The sequence below is a fragment of the Palaemon carinicauda genome, chromosome 5, assembly GCF_036898095.1.
Source record: "Palaemon carinicauda isolate YSFRI2023 chromosome 5, ASM3689809v2, whole genome shotgun sequence".
Classification (NCBI taxonomy): Eukaryota; Metazoa; Arthropoda; class Malacostraca; order Decapoda; family Palaemonidae; genus Palaemon; species Palaemon carinicauda.
In genome coordinates this window covers 147,444,284-147,461,783 of record NC_090729.1, presented here as the reverse complement: position 1 = coordinate 147,461,783, position 17,500 = coordinate 147,444,284, and the positions used below count along the sequence as shown (strand labels likewise).

General features: G+C 37.4%; 1 protein-coding gene across 5 annotated transcripts in view; it reads left to right on the top strand.

Annotated features, from left to right (window-relative positions):
• Window positions 1–17,500, top strand: part of LOC137641535 (uncharacterized) — a 749,997-nt gene that overhangs the window by 586,741 nt on the left and 145,756 nt on the right. For all 5 annotated transcript variants that reach the window (XM_068374188.1, XM_068374187.1, XM_068374186.1 and 2 more), the window contains exon 3: window positions 14,845–15,015. In XM_068374188.1, the coding sequence (XP_068230289.1) occupies window positions 14,845–15,015 (171 nt within the window). The remainder of the gene's footprint in view (window positions 1–14,844; window positions 15,016–17,500) is intronic.

Sequence of the window (17,500 nt, the reverse complement as noted above, 5' to 3'; positions counted from 1 at the left end):
ATGTAATGAAATATATTTGATAAAATTCCAACACGCTTTTAATTCTGAATTTGTGAGCGATTGGAACATTAATTAAAGATTAAATCGTATCATTTATACAACAGTAATTTAGTTGAGTCACTGATGTATGAAAATGTTAAGACTTTATTGTCAGTTTACAAAAGCAAATTAATGGTAGTCACTGCCCAGTCTGCATTTATTTCCTGACGCTGTATCCTGAGATTAAAACTATCAGATTAATCTTTCCTTGATATCTTGACTCAAATCTGACATCTAGAACTTTATCTATTTCACTTATCAAACTTGGTCCCTCAAATTATAATGATTTTACAAAATTTAGTGCCAGAAGTCTGCTTTAATACATTGAATCTGATGCTAGTGATTTTACTTACCAAACCTGGTGCACTGAACTCTTGATGTTCTTACTTAGACCTTGTGCGCCTTGCGCCTGAATACAAGTAGCTTTGAACATGGTGGATTATTACCTCCGCCAACGAAGTTGGGAGGAGTTTATGTTTACGCCCCTGTTTGTCTGTTTGTTTGTGAACAACGTACTGTCCACAATTGTACTCGTATAGTCGTGAAGGTTTCAGGGATTAATCATTGTGTTGAGATGTGGAAGTGATTGAATTTTGAAAGTCCTAGATCAAAGGTCAAGGTCAAGGTCAAGTGAAAAGTCGACCGAATTAGCCCTAACTTTAACTACAAGATCACACATGGTTGTCAGACTTCACATACGCCTACGGTCTAAATTAATTGTGGGAAAGGCAAAGCTGGTTTCGAGAAGTAGGCTGCCGTCGTGGAGGTTTGCACTCAGTGCTTTTCTAGTTATCATTATTATTACTAGCTAATCTACAACCTTGGGTGGAAAAGCAGGATGTTATAAACCCAAGATCTCCAACAAGGAAAATAGCCTTGTGAGGAAAAGAAATAAAGTAATAGATATAATAGTGTCTGAGTGTACCCTCAAGCAAGAGAACTCTAACCCAAGATAGTGAAAGACAGTGGTACAGGGGCTGTGGCACTAACCAAGACTAGAGACCAATGGTTTGATTTTGGAGTGTCCTTTTCCTAGGAGAGCAGCTCACCATAGCTAATATGTATATTCTACTCTTACAAGTGGAAAGTAGCCACTAAACAATTACAGTGCAGTAATTAACCTCTTGAGTGAAGAAGAATATTTTCGGATATCTTAAGGTAGTAAGGTGTATGAGGAAAGAGGTGAATATGTAAAGAATAGACCAGACTATTCAGAGTATGTGAGGGCAAAGTAAAAAGGAGTCATAACTAGAGGGATCCAATGTAGTACAGTCTGGCCAGTCAAAGGACACAATAACTCTCTAGCGGTAGTATCTCATCGGGTGACTGGCTAACCTACTGCCTTGGCTAACCTACTGCTATATCAACTTGACATGGACTGTGGGGAAAATGTTGTGAGTCGACTACTCTCATTTCAAATCCTATGGACCTAAATTCTGTAGTGTGTGGCACTGCCCAATCACAATATCCTTGACTTGTCGCTGTAATTGGCAAAACTACAGTAGGCACTAGAAACTTCAAGGCGCATAATCCTAAAGATTGTGTGGTATTCGGCTCGGAAATTTTCCAAACGGATGGAACATATTGTTATTTCACTTTGGAGATCTTAATAATCATATCATCAAAATGAATTAATATTGGTATTTTACTTATAATATTATCTCCAACGCACTCCAAAATATCTTCAATAGCTATGCTATTTACAAATCTAGACTTGCTAGCCCCAGAGTTTGAAGTTACTATTTTTAGTCAATGTTGATTACCGTCTTGCTAGCATGTTAGGATACAAAAGGAGTTTTTCATTCTTTGTCTTTTTTGATAGCATATTAAGAATTTTGAAAATTTTATGAGAATAAAACTAGATGATGAACACGGGAATTAGCGATGTAGAAAAGCTTTAAACATGAAACAGAGTAGTCGTAAATAGTAATTACAAATATTTTTTTTTAAATTGCCAAATAGAAATGAATACCTGCAATTATAAGTTTATGGATAAAAAGTTTTCATATTAATATTCTCTTATGGATAGTAACTCCTAATTAATTGCTAATGATGCTGTTTATTTTCCGGTTGCAAAGACTTGAAATTATAAACTGTATTCTCGTCGTTAAGTTTGATGATATAGTGTATTGACAACCTGAAAGGAACGCGTAATGTAACTTTGATTGTCATTTACAATTATAGCAATGTGAAGATAAGATAGCTGGTCCTGCATAAAAAGGTAAAAGATAAACACAAATACTCCCACAGAATGCATTAAATTAATGGACTCCGAAAATGAGACTCAAATCCACATATCAATTTTCTTTGATAACTCTCACCCCAAATTTGTTCGGACCATTAGGTTTGCAATTTGCGAGTAGATGGTTGATGTTGTTTTTTCTATTTGCTAAGAGAAGATTATTATTAAAAGTTTTCTAACATTGTGATAAAAAAAAAAAATAAGCCGAATTATCCCCGATTAACTCATGACACGACAAAAGTTCTCTGAACATAAATGTTATATTTGTTTTGTAAGTCGTTTTGCCAGCTTTGATGTGTCCTTTAAATTCCCCCCAGGTCATTTTGAAACAAGTTACCAGCACAATGAAAATTACCCGCAAAAATGTTAAACTAGTGGAAAGTTTTGCTAATTGCAGTTAAATTATAGCTCCCAGCGAAGGTAATTTTGTCAGGCAAGTTAGCGTGGATTGCTGTATGGTGGCCTGGCCATTTTTAATGATGGTTGATAGCGGAGGCGAGAAATGGTGGTGATGGAGATGATGACATTGATGCTGAGGACGATGCCATCATCCGTCGTTATGAAAATAGGCTATGATTACATGGGCGGGTTGTTGCAGTAATTAATGACCATTTTCCAATAAAGCGCTTTTGATTAATATTAAAATGAGAGGCAACAAACTACAGTCATTTCACACAATAACTTCAGTTGTGTACTACCATTGTTTATTTTCCCTTTCTACTAATGAGTTGTAAAAGTGCATCATCCACTAATGGTCTCTTCGACTGAGTTTCTTTCTGAGACATTTTCTTGAAGTTGCAGAGTCAAAATCTGAGAAATACCTTGCAATGCATTGCGTTTTAAAGACTGTGAGGATTGAAACTTTAGATTAGAACGATTCTGTGTGTATGCACTCGACCTAGTTTCTCCCTCTCGCTTTCTGTGTAGCTCGCTAACTGGCTAAATGTTGAAAAGGGTTCTTTTATAGTTATATATCTAATTAATTTTAGCTTTTATGAATTTGAATAATGCTAAGAGTTTTTTTGCAGATATTATTGTTTTAGACTTTGCATGTGTACTGAGGAACAATTCCGTAATCATTATCGATATGGAAGTATCAGTGACATTTAATGCTGGGGCGCCAGACATTTCTGAATAACTCATGCGTCCAGTTAATGAAGTTTTCATAATGCAGAGTTGTGCCTGGTAAAGTTTATTTACAACGCACTGTATGAACGTTATCCTTTCATACTTTATTTTTTTCATGTGAAACACGGGCGTATATTGTAGTCTGTGTGTTTGTTTGTGTGTGTGTGTTTGTGTGTGTGTGTGTGTGTGTGTGTGAGAGAGAGAGAGAGAGAGAGAGAGAGAGAGAGAGAGAGAGAGAGATTTTACTTTTTGCTGTTCTATAGTATGAACAAGTGTTCATTGAGTTGGTCATGAGACTCCATCGTCTTGAGAGAACAGGATTTTTTAATAAATGTTCCGAACTTTCTTTCGTTGTAATTTTAAATGAATAGAGAGGGATGAATCCACTGATAGCATTGTTAATGAGAGAGAGAGAGAGAGAGAGAGAGAGAGAGAGAGAGAGAGATTCTATTTGATGTAAATGTCGCACCATTAATTTGAATCTTGTTGAACACAAGTGTCTTAAGAATTCGTCGGTTATTCCACGTACATAATGTTACATCATACTAACACTTTCTGACCAATTCCACTTCTAAGAACATTATCACCTTCTAAAGTATGAAGTATCCTCCTAGCATTTATTCCTTCATTGCCATTTCACTTTTGGAATGTTCGGAACATACATTCCCCACATCCATGAAGTTCAACTTCTGCTGAATCGAGGGACCCAGAGACCTATAATTTGAGAGGTCGGCCTTGATCTTTTAACGGGATTCGGAATGGGTCGATAAAGTGTCGTTGTGACATTATCTTCCTCTTGGCGTGCTTGCTCTCAGGCTGCTGTTGCTTTCTTCCACTCACGTACGCCCTTCCTCTCAAATGCAGATGACACGAAAGCATGCACTTTTGTGGACTTGGAATTTTTGTGGATATTGTCCAATTTTATGTTTAGAGCTTATATATACAGTAAGTATATATATATATATATATATATATACTGATATATATTATATATATATATATCTGAATATATATATATAATATATATATATACTGATATATATATATATATATATATACACATATATACATACATATATATATGTATATATATACTGTATATATATATATATATATATCATCATCATCATCATCTCCTACGCCTATTGACGCAAAGGGCCTCGGTTAGATTTCGCCAGTCGTCTTTATATGGAGCTTTTAATATGAAAAACACGTCTAAATGTGCAAAATTTATCATTAATCGAATGCCAAGTAACGAACTACCAATTAGCTACGATGGTGAAGATGGGTTGATTTCAATTCTAAGTACAAAACACCTGAATTCGACAGGTATAAGTACAGAAGAATTGTCATTGACTTTTATCTTTCTTCGTGGCCAAGTGGTTTAGTCACTGTCTATACAAGCTTGCCGACCAGGGTTCGATTCCCGGCCGGACACAAGCTCTTGTCTTTGTGTGATTTCGCCGGGGGCTCTGATCCCGAGGTCGTTAAGAGAATCCAGACATTAATGTATCAAAAATATATATGGCTTATTTGAATATATATATATATATATATATATATGTATATGCAGTATATGCATATGTATGCATACGTGGAAATATATGTCCCATGTCGACGGATAATAAGGCATCGGAATTTTTTTTTTTTTTTTTTTTTTTTTTTTTTTTCAAACGGTTCGTGAATACATTTTGCACTGTGAGATATTTTCAGTCGAAAACCATGTTGTTCTTGTGACCGCTCTAGTGGTACTGCCACTCCTTTTGAGCAAGTAATGAAATGTCACTCCGTCAATATGCTGAAACTACTAGATTTGTGGAAACCTCCACTGTGATGGAAATATACTGTTACCTGTACCAACCGTGTGTCACACAATTGTACATAATTATTTTGTATATATTAGGCTTGTATCTGCGCTCTTCCCTCGCACTAAAAAAAACCTGAATGATCATGTCTCCGGTTTTGCTCTGAACATTGTCTGTCTCTCGAACATGTTATGTCCTGTTGCCTTAAGGTTTTGTATATAAAGAAGAGTGTTCCTTAATAAACAACTCAGTTGATTGCATCCTGCCTTTGAGTTCACAACCCTGTGACGGTGACCCCGGAAGTCGACTCGCTCCCACTGCCTTCCACCCCCACCTCCCTCGCCCCTCCATCGTTGGTACTATGACGGACTCTACTACAGCAGTTGGCGCTGCGGCCGCCCCATTGAAACTTTCACCGTTCGCCAGCGGAGAGGCGTTTGCTTGGTTTCAGCGCTACAGAAGTCCAGTTTCGTATCAGGGGCGTGACTCGCTCAACTGTCAAAGCTCTGCAGGAATTCTTGGGCATGATCAACTATTATCACCGTTTTCTGCCAGCCATTGCTGCCACTCTTGCTCCCCTCTACACCTCCCTGAAGGGTAAGCCAAAGGACCTGAAGTGGGGTCCCCTTCAAGAAGCAGCCTTCTGCAATGCAAAGAAGGCCCTATCAACTGCTGCGGCTCTCACTTTTCCTATCCCACACGCCCCTCTCCTTCTCTCCACCGATGCCAGCGATGTCGTTATTGGTGCAGTACTCGAGCAGGTGGTCAAAGGCTCGCCCCACCCATTGGCCTTCTTCAGCAGAAAACTGTCCAAGGCAGAATCGGGTTATTCTACCTTCGATCGAGAATTGCTGGCGGTGCACTTGGCTGTCCGTCACTTTCGCCATTTCTTAGAAGGTACGCCCTTCGTCATTCGCACAGACCACATGCCTCTGGTGCACGCCTTCACTCGACAGTCTGACACCTGGTCCGCCCGTCAACGCCGACATCTCTCCGCCGTGGCTGAATACAATTGCACCCTCCAATACGTCCCTGGGAAAATGAATCCCGTTGCCGATGCCCTGTCAAGATGTTGGCTGCCGTTCAACTGGGATTGGATTACAACGCCCTGGCTGAAGCCCAACGACAGGATCCAGAGTATCAAGCTTGTAGGACATCCTGCACGTCCCTCCGTTGGGAAGATTTTCCCCTCGAAGACTCCAACACCGCCCTCCTCTGTGACGTCAGTACTGGTAGACCGCGACCTTGGATTCCTGCTCCCATGCGCCGACAGGTGTTTGATTTCATTCACGGCCTTTCACATCCCTCGTGCCGTTCTACTGCACAGCTGCTGAAGGCAAAGTTCATTTGGCACGGCATTTCTAAGGATGCTAAGGATTGGGTCCGCGCCTGTACTTCTTGCCAAACTTCCAAAGTACATCGACACACGGATTCAGGAGTGGGCACCTTTCCTCAACCTCAGCGTCGTTTCGCACACATTCACGTCGACGTTGTAGGCCCCCTACCCACATCACAAGGACATTGTTACCTGTTTACCGTCATCGACCGCTCCACTCGTTGGCCTGAAGCCATTCCCATGGAAACTGCAACGTCCGCCTCATGTACATCTGCCTTACTCTCTGGATGGATTTCAAGATTCGGTATCCCTGAGCATATTACTTCTGACAGGGGAACCACTTTCACCTCTCAATTGTGGACGTCAATAGCGAATCTCCTGGGCATCACCCTACATCAGACAACGGCCTACAACCCCGCTGCCAATGGAATGGTTGAACGTTTTCATCGCACCCTCAAAGCAGCTTTGATGTCCCGCTGCAAGGATTGCAACTGGTTTACTCAGCTTCCCTGGGTCCTCCTGGGACTAAGGACCACTTCTAAAGACGCCCTCGACGTCTAGGCAGCTGAAATGGTGTATGGCGACCCGTTGGTCGTCCCTGCCGAATTTTTTCCTTCTACAACCTCCTCCGACGATCTCCAGCACATACGTCACGTCGTGGGAAAATTTACTCCGTGCCGCCAGACTTACAAGCCCCCAGCGAAGCATCACATACCAACGGACTTGCACTCTGCAACGCACGTCTTCTTGCGCAACGACACTAGCAAGCCACCACTAACGCCCCCTTACACGGGCCCTTTCCTTGTGATCCGACGCAGTCCGAAAGCATTCCTACTAAACATTCTGGGCAAAGAAGACTGGGTCTCCATTGATCGTCTAAAACCTGCTTATCTTCTGCCAGATGACCCGCCTACAGTTCGCCTCTCTAGATCAGGGCGCCCTATTTAACATGTACAGTATGTCATTTTTAGGGGGGAGCCATGTACCAACCGTGTGTCACACAATTGTACATAATTATTTTGTATATATTATGCTTGTATCTGCGCTCTTCCCTCGCACTAAAAAAACCTGAATGATCATGTCTCCGGTTTTGCTCTGAACATTGTCTGTCTCTCGAACATGTTATGTCCTGTTGCCTTAAGGTTTTGTATATAAAGAAGAGTGTTCCTTAATAAACAACTCAGTTGATTGCATCCTGCCTTTGAGTTCACAACCCTCACTCGGCACCGTCACATACCATACGACATCGGACACGTCACCTTTCAGACTTAAGACACGTCACCTATGAGAGAGTACATTGATCTCGCACAACATTTCACGACAGTTATATTATTTTTTAAAAAGGCCATTGATCTCACTATGTAGAACACATATACATCTTCATATTTTCTATGCAAGACATGGGATATATATATTTATATATATATATATATATATATATATATACAGTATATATATATATATATATATATATATTCCATGTATACTTACACTCATGTTACTGCAAATAAATCACGTTATTAAATTACCAGTTGTGGCTAAATTTTGTTGGAAAAAACCTCGGGTTTATCAATTATATAAAAGTCTTGAATATTGCCATTACTAAAAATATAGAGTAATTATGATAATTACGACAAGTACATAAATGAATTAAAAAAATACGTGAATGAAATATACTTGTCTGAAATTATGGAATTGGAAGCTCCCCAACATTTATTTGTATTGTATCTCAAAATTAGGAGATTTTACCCCTGGGTTCGTTTTCGGAGTCTCGAGGCCTTAACTCGTGATTTAAGCTCGTCTTAGGTACGGTGATCCTAAAAATATACTTAATTACGCAAATCCTTATTATATGTAATCTTCCCTGACGAGGATTCTTCGGGAATTTTCATCGGTGATTGTTTGTTTGTTCCTCTTTTCATTCCTTTTTCTTTCATTACCCTGAGGAAACTCATGCATAAAATTATACCCTTCCTCTCAGTTCATTTTGATAATAAGAAAAAGATGAGTATGAAAAGAAGCGGAGAAAAAGGAGGGATTGGCTGGGACTTGAAGGAGGAAGAGGAGGAGGAGGGTGGGAGAGAAAGGAAGGTCTAGTTGGGAGAGTGAAAGGAGAGAGGGAGAGAAATGGAGATTGATAAGTTGGGCAAGTGGGGAGGCAAATAGCGGGATGCAGGAAAGCACCAGCGGTTGAGTTTAGGAGGAGGAAGAGGTTAGGAAATGAATAATAAATCACCTCATTATTGAAGCCATGACCTTCTTATCCTGCCTCATTTCCTGTGCATGGCGGACTCTATCCGTGTATGAAGATGGTGAATCAACCTTTAGAGTTTAGAGGATCCTTTTAGAACTTCAGCTTTATAAGTTTACGATTCGCAAAGATCAACACGTTTGTGCATTTTCTCATGGTGACTATGAATCCACATGAAGCTCTCTCTCTCTCTCTCTCTCTCTCTCTCTCTCTCTCTCTCTCTCTATGAAATGTCTTAAATCTTTCAAATTATAAAATCCTTAAATTTTGTCAGAATTAAGTGAAATATCATGCATACCGCACGTCATGTAAATCCATGCCTATACTAAGCTATCTCTCTCTCTCTCTCTCTCTCTCTCTCTCTCTCTCTCTCTCTCTCTCTCTCTCTGTGTGTGTGTGTGTGTGTTAAAAACATTGAATCGTATATCAGGAACCAAGGCTTGATTTATCAATCAATATCACCGGATGTAAATGGCCATGACATTTGAAAATACAAGACAGACTATGAAAACTAGACCCATGTTAAGCTGCTCAACGAAAATGCATTTGTACCAAGTTTGAGCTTTCGAGGGTCCACCGATTTTCAACTTCGTTATTGCATAACTTTTTAGAGTATCGTTTGGTATGGAACATATGGTAATAAAAGACATGACTTAGAGATAAGTGCATATATAATGTATATTACTTGTGGTTGGTATCGTGCAGAAAGATCTGAATACTATGGATGATCAGAATTTTGAAAATATTTATACGACATTGCACAATAAATTAATTGAATGACAGTGTCAGTGATTTATGTCAATAATTGATGGAGGAACTCCCTGTGCGGAGAAATTTCTCAGTATCAATCGCTTCGTACGCCTACACAGAAGGATCATCAAGAGCACTTTGAATCGGATTAGTGTTTCTGACATTTCTAGTTCTGCCTTTTCTCCTGCAACTTTGAATAATTATTATTTTCCAACCTTATCATCCTATATTCTCTCCACATGACCAAGCCATCTCTCACCCAATCTTTCAACAACAATCGGCTTTTATCTGTATGTTTACTTTTTTCTCCCGTTCAGCGCTCTCGTGACACAAAAATGCTATGTAAACTATTCATAATCTCAAAAGTGTGAATCTTTTTTCTTTTTTTTTTCTTTGTGTTAATCTCAATTCATTAACTGCTGCTCGTTGTTATAAAACGTAGCTGGCTCAACTATCCTTTACATATATCCACTTTGGCTTCCATAAATTCACAGATCCCTTACCGGATAATTTTCACGCATCCCTATATGCAATGTAATTCATATTGTATTTTTGTGAATGCATACATAAATAAATTCATTATATATACATTATATTATATGTGCGTATGGTGTATATACTGTGTATATATATATATATATATATATATATATATATATACAGTATATATATATATATATATATATAATTGAATATAAATATATTTATGTAAGTATATGTAATTTGTGTTTGTATATTTGAATATAGGGTGTTATTTATGGTTGAGAATAATCTTGGGTATTGCTGATCTTGGGATGGGAGAAAAAATGACGTGAACTCTGGTCTAATGCTGAATAATGGTAAAGCTAGAGATAGAGAGAGAGAGAGAGAGAGAGAGAGAGAGAGAGAGAGAGAGAGAGAGAGAGGTGATACCATTTAAATCTTTTCTCTTTTTTACATAATTGAACTACATACATTAAGGTAATTTACATATGTTTATGTTATAAAGGGCACCTAGGTTGGAAAAGATAAATGACTGACACACAAGTGTAATCAATGCACGATTTTCACTATTAGATAAGAATGATATAATCATTCTTGTGTATCGCACAATGAGAGCGCTGTTCGCCGTTTACCTTCATGCATAAGTCGTCTGAAATGCCAATTAAAGTCCTCTATTTGCTTCCTGCTTCAAGTGAACCAAAATTAAAAGAAAAAAAAAAACAGAAACGCACTGGGTTTTCGTCCCCAAAGAAGTGGGGAGCCTTCCCTTAAAGGAGCACTGGTAATATAAATCCGTAAAAAGGGAATCATGAGCGAATTCGTCACCCTGAAGATAGATTTAAAGTAGTCACAAAACACGAAAGTTGTGAAATTTGGTTTTAACATATTTTTTATTTTTGATGAATTTTTTTTAATAATAGTTTACTGATGTTCTAGATCGTTCTGAATGAATCTTGCCGATGCTGTCGGTTTTCGCTAACTTGTAGTCAAATTCAAGTTCTTGGTGATTACCACTTGAATACCAAGATTTTTTTTTTTTTTAATGTGGTTATAGAATGTACGTACGATAGTAATGTTATTTTTCCCGACTCTTCGCTTTAGATAATTTAGGTAAAACTAATAGGTATCATAAAAGTCGGCCGCAATAGCTATGAAAATGTAGAGAGAGGACTACGCCTACTGTAATTTTTATATTTAATCAGCGGTTAAATAATTATTCTGCTTTGGTAGATGATATTAGCAAGATGATAGTTTATTTTGTTACAATCAGAATTGCTTACAGAGACTTATTGTGCGTTTTCTGATGGACAACACAAAAGTACTTTTGTTGGACTAAAGCTGACGTGGCCTAAAAAGTATGACTTTTTATCTTCTCCCGTCTCGTTCTGATTAAGGTTGATGCCATAAAGTCTGCTGAGCGAAGAAAATCCATTATCATTGTTTGAGTCTGAAAGGCCTTGATTAGTCGTTTGAATGGAACGGAATAATTTTGAGGGATGGATCAATGGAGGATTGGCACATCATTTCGTTGTGTATGTGTGGATTTTTTTTTTTTTTTTTTAAGTATATTACTCTTTATCGAGATCAAGATTCTGTATTGCATTAGTTAATTTTGTTTTGACTGTTTACAGTGAAAAGCATGTCATAATACTGGAATATACGTAAATTATGGGGCGCCTAATCTAGAATAAACTCGAAATTTATTCAAGGTTGGGGTAATTATCTCGACCAGTCCCACATACATCTATAGTAAGCGTGTTGTCGTGCTCGTTAGTCTAACGTGGTGGTTAGCAGTTTGGGTATACAAGGCATAAGGCTAATGTATTAAGCTTAAGAGAATATGTGGAATAAGAGAGAGAGAGAGAGAGAGAGAGAGAGAGAGAGAGAGAGAGAGTTGCTAAATGTAAGCTTCCGGAAGTTGAATACTTCAGAGTTCCCTGAGACGCATTATATAGATACATGTTGTCGACATTAAAGTTTATCTATCTCTCTCTCTCTCTCTCTCTCTCTCTCTCTCTCTCTCTCTCTCTCTCTCTCTCTCTCTCTCTGATTTTTGTTTTAAAATGTTTAAAGATACTTTGTTACAGCTATTGGAAAAATCAACAGAGTATGGCAAACCACTGCATGGTATTTATAGACTATGAGAAAGCATTAAATTCTGTTAAATATTCAGCAGTAATGAAAGCACTTCAAAAACTAAGAATAGTCGAATCTTATGTTAGAACACTTGATATCTATACGGAAGTACATCAATCCTAAAACTACATAAAGATAGTGAGAAATATCGATTAAGAAAGGAGTTAAACAGGGAGACCCTATCTCTCCTAAATTACTCAGTGTGCCTAGTAGTAGTTTTTATGAATTTGGATTGGAAAAATGTAGGAATTAACAGTGATGTGGAATACTTAAATAACTTTAGATTTGCAGATGACTTACAGTAGTTCTATTTAGTGAATCATTGGAGGAATTGCAAAAGGTGATAGGTTTGAACACAAAAAGCAGAAATGTTGGACTGGGAATGAATATGAGTAAAACTAAGGTAACGTTCAGTGAAAACACACAGACTCCAAAATAAGGGTTATGGACGAAACTTTGGACAGACAGTAAATGTTTCCCCAGGACATGAGATTGAAATAAAAAAAAATTATGAGCATGGAATGGAAAGCTTTTGTAAACAAAATGAGATTATGTAAAGTTAAGTGTCACTTTCTCCAAAAAAAGAGACGTATTTAATTAGATGGTCCTACCTGTATTGATTTATGTATCAGATACATGGAGCCTGACTAATGCCTTAAAGCATAAGCTAGTTACAACTCAAAGAGCTATGGTGAGAATAATGATGGGAATAATACTATGAGACAGAAAAAGAGCAACCTGGATACGAGAGCAAATAAAGAAGAGGATAATCTAACAATGTAAAGAGACGAAGAATTTACGCGCTAAGAAAAATTAGTAAAAACGTGTGAAAGGACATATCTGAGGCATTTTTCTTGCAGTGAATTAGCAATGGCTGATGATGATGATATATAAATATATATATATATATATATATACTGTATGTGTGTATATATATATATATGTCATATATATACAGTATATATATATATATATATGTGTGTGTGTATATATATATATATATATGTGTGTGTGTGTATATATATATATATATATATGCCCTTTTCCTTTAGTTTTTAGGATTTACTAGTGATGCTATCAGCCTATCGTCCTGTTTTATGGATATTTGATAGACTAATGTGCTAACAAGACAGTTTGTCTTTCTCCCACCCAATTACTGACCAGCTCCAACGTTCTATTTTTTTTATTTTTGCTGACCGAAAAATCGGTGTATAATATATACATATATATACATGTATATATATAATGTTTATATGGAATATGTATGAGTATGATATATGTTGCTAGATTTCATAGAAAATTAACATTGTTATATAATACCGATGTCGTTTCCTTAATGAAATAAAGTGGGGTTCATTGATATGCTTCAAAGGAGGAGCTCTTTAGCTTTAGAGTACAAGAGAGACGCAAAATGTGTTTTAGATTACTTGAGGGTTAAGGACACATCGCGCTTGCTGTATTGGGTGTTAAGATGGCCGCGATTGATTGGATTCGATACTGCTGTCGCAGAAACTGTTTTCAACAACACTTGAGTCTGCATCTTTTTATTTTTGCAATGACTAAGGATAAATTATCCAAGGAAAATTATGGTCACTCAAAACAACAAAAACGGGGGAATTTAGCTTTTTAAGAAAGCCCTCGACAAAGAGTCTATTTTCTTGAGGCGAGTTGGGACCTGAGATAAGCCCAGGTTTATAGATGGGGCGACAGGCTTTTTCTGCATTTCTGCCAATCTAGCAAATTGGGTCTTCCCTCAAGTTACGCATTTATATTGATGCATTTAGAGTTCATGTTTATCTAAGTACATGTGATATTTTAGCATCATTCTTCAATACTGGCTACATTTAAACTATATGATTCATCCTGCAGAAGTGCGCTTACGGACACTAAGAACAATTTCAATTAGATGGAATACATCTTGTATCTACATTATATATGTCGATTTTTAAAGTAAAACAGTTCCTTAAAGGGCTTTTTTTATGTTGCCGTGGGAATTTTTTTTTTCTTTTTAAGTTACAATGATAGATATTTGGTTAGGATTTAGTTGCTTACATTGTCTATATATTAGTCCTGAAAAAAAAATATTGATTTTATTACAGACATTTAGTTTACTGTACAAACTTTGGGGAAGGCAAAAACAATAAGAAAATGGAATGATTACTCTATTCCATACACTTCTCAGCAGTCCCGATACAAAGGATAAACTAGAGGGACACTCAGTAGACTGACTTCGCCACACCAAGCAGTCATACCCTACATCCAGCCTACATCATGCCACATATCCACCTAGTTTCGTTGAAATTGGTTCCGTAGTTTTTGCTTAATGTTCACAAACAAAGATATAAACTAATAAAATATGTTCGATTTACTTAACATTGCAATTATTTTCAAAGTACTGCTTCGCACTTGTATTTTTATATATTTTATCCAGAATGTTATGATTTCATCCTTGGGTCATACCCAACATCACTACTAATTTTGGCCAAATTCGGTATTGTAATTTTTGTGTTAAGTTGCTCACGAAAAAAATAAACTTAAGTAGACAGGGGTGAATACATACTGATTTTAGTAAAGGTAATAAGATCCCATTTTTCCTTGAGCATTAAAACCCCCTTAAACTCTCAAGAGGGAATGATTCACGTCATTAATAGTTTTATTTTTGTATTCTTTGCAGTTGCCTGTTCGACGGTGACGGTGGACAAGTGTCTGGCGGCGCTGAGGTTCCTGGGCGGGTTCCCGTACTTCCGACCCACCTGTCTCTGCCGGGAGCGGCACTTAGATAAGGACTGCAACTTGTTTAGAGAGTTCATCTTCGACCATCCGTGCATGTTCGTCGAAAATAAAGGTAAGAGTCTCTCTCTCTCTCTCTCTCTCTCTCTCTCTCTCTCTCCTCTCTCTCTCTCTCTCTCTCTCTCTCTCTCTCTCTCTCTCTCTCTCTCTCTCTCTCTCTGTGATTGTATTAATAGTTGTTCTGCAATATATAAGATTTACCATTTCATATAAAGAATCAACAAATTATGGTAAAGTTTTATTATTATTATTATTATTATTATTATTATTATTATTCAATTCTTGATGCAATCAATGTTAGTTGTGTCGTTGCTGTTTTGACTTTATTAGCTATGGATTTATAAAGGAAATTATTTCTAAAAACGAGATTATCTTAACGTCTTTACTGTATTAGATTGAATGCAAAAGGTGCGTCTGTTATGTTCAATATGCAAATCTATCAGTAAGAGAAACTGTTAATAGTTGTGTCTTGTACTCCCAAGAACATAATGAAGATTCTATTTCAAGCTCACGAAATTATTGCATTTTTTAAAGAAACATATTTGAAAAGAGATGCAATTGTTGACCCCTCATAATCCTGGGGCGTTATTCTTCTTCTTCATTTCACCTGTCATCAAATGGAAGTCAGAAGGCGCTGCGCTCTTTCATTTTCCCAATGGATTTCAAACCTGTTATTTTCTCTGGGCCTTGATTTATTGGTTGGCAACGCCTGCAGGAGATTGATGCCATTTTATGCCTTCAGGAAAGATGATTCTCTCTCTCTCTCTCTCTCTCTCTCTCTCTCTCTCTCTCTCTCTCTCTCTCTCTCTCAAGGAAGCAAGCAAGCAAGAATACAGACACATAAGAGCGGGAATGCATGAGGTTGCACGCACAGATCTCATTACAATCTACTGCATTACTTTTGACTCTTTACAACTCTACGAATTTCTTTCATGTAAAGCGAATCTTTGGATTTCAACTTTCACACACTTTATTTTTTTGTCTCGGTTACATTAAAAGTTTCCTTCTCCGAATCTTTGTCTTGTATCGTAAGTCATGACGCATAGCGTGATTGCTGGAGTTTTGCATTCGTAAATATGCCACAAAATATTGATTAGCCTCGTGGAAAATCGTACTTGTTACTTGACTTGTATTAAATTTCAGAGGCGGTTTTAATGGAACTTATTAATTGTACAATACTAATTCTTGAGTTTAGATAAAATTTTGTTTTTATTTAGATTATTACAAGGCCAATGGATTATCAGATCCCCTTTCCTGAAGTACGTATCCTACAGGAAACCGGTTAATCCCCCTTAACTCTATATATGGACTCTTGGTCGTAGGGCAATTACAACGTAAACCCATTATAATTTTGATCAAGTTATTATCCGGAGCAGCACCATTGGAAAAGCCCATGTTAATCCTTTTTGGTAATAAGCACTATTTGTTTGTGTTCGAAAAAAATCAGCTGTTAGAACTGAATGGCGTTTTTTACGACACGGGACTCATTAAAATGGATCATTGCTATTTCATGAAATGATTCTGAAAACATTTGTTTCCGGACATGGTTAATTGCATTCATATAGCTTTATAATAGTGTAATTTTTCCCGGGGTTCAATATTTTGTTTTTTCTTGATTTCTCTTGTAATTTTCATTATGGATGTGTGAAAGTTTAGAAAATCAAACTGATCTTTCACACCCCGTTTTTGATGAAATGCTATCACTAAATGAGGTGGGCCAGAGACCGCCTAGAAATAATCGAAATGAGCGATGGGAGGATGAAAATATGGTACATTTCTGTTAAGGCCCATTCTCTCTTGAATAGAAGTTGAGGTCTACCCCACACACTTGCCAGTCCTCAAGCCGTTGAGTGAGCTTTCCAGCGAGAGTAAACCTATATGCAAACGTATGACGTAGAAGTCTAAACACTTTTCCTCTGATATTCGTTATGGATAGGTTTCCCTGTTTGTGTAAGCAATTGAATCCCCTCTCTGCGTTTCATTAGGAGCCATCATAAACGACATAAACCCTACAAGAGGTCCCTGTGGTGCACCTATGGGCTGTATAGAATCAAAGCTATCGGGTGCGTTTAACAAAACTAATTAAAAACCTCATTAAGGATTTGGGTCGCATAGAAGGCGTAAATTCTCTCGAACATATGGGATTGTGGTGACCCACTTTTAATAGAAAAATTATTAATTGGGGGTAATTTGGGTCATGTTATATGTGCAGATAATTATTGTGCTTTCACAATTAATGACATATATTTTTTGTATGTGTTATTTTCAATAGTAAAATTTGCATACAAACTACTTTGACAACTGTTGTGGGTTGCAATATGGGTTGAGCTAAGCACGAGACTAACAGCTTTATCCCATAAGTACCATCTGGGACATTGAAGGGTTGCATCCTCAAGAGCCACTTTCTTTTAAGGAGAAATGCCTAAGGGTTAAGGTACACAAAATACGTTGTGTTTATACATACATACATATACATACATACATATAGATAGATAGACAGATGGGTACTTGAATCATTCAAGTATTTAGGAACTATGATC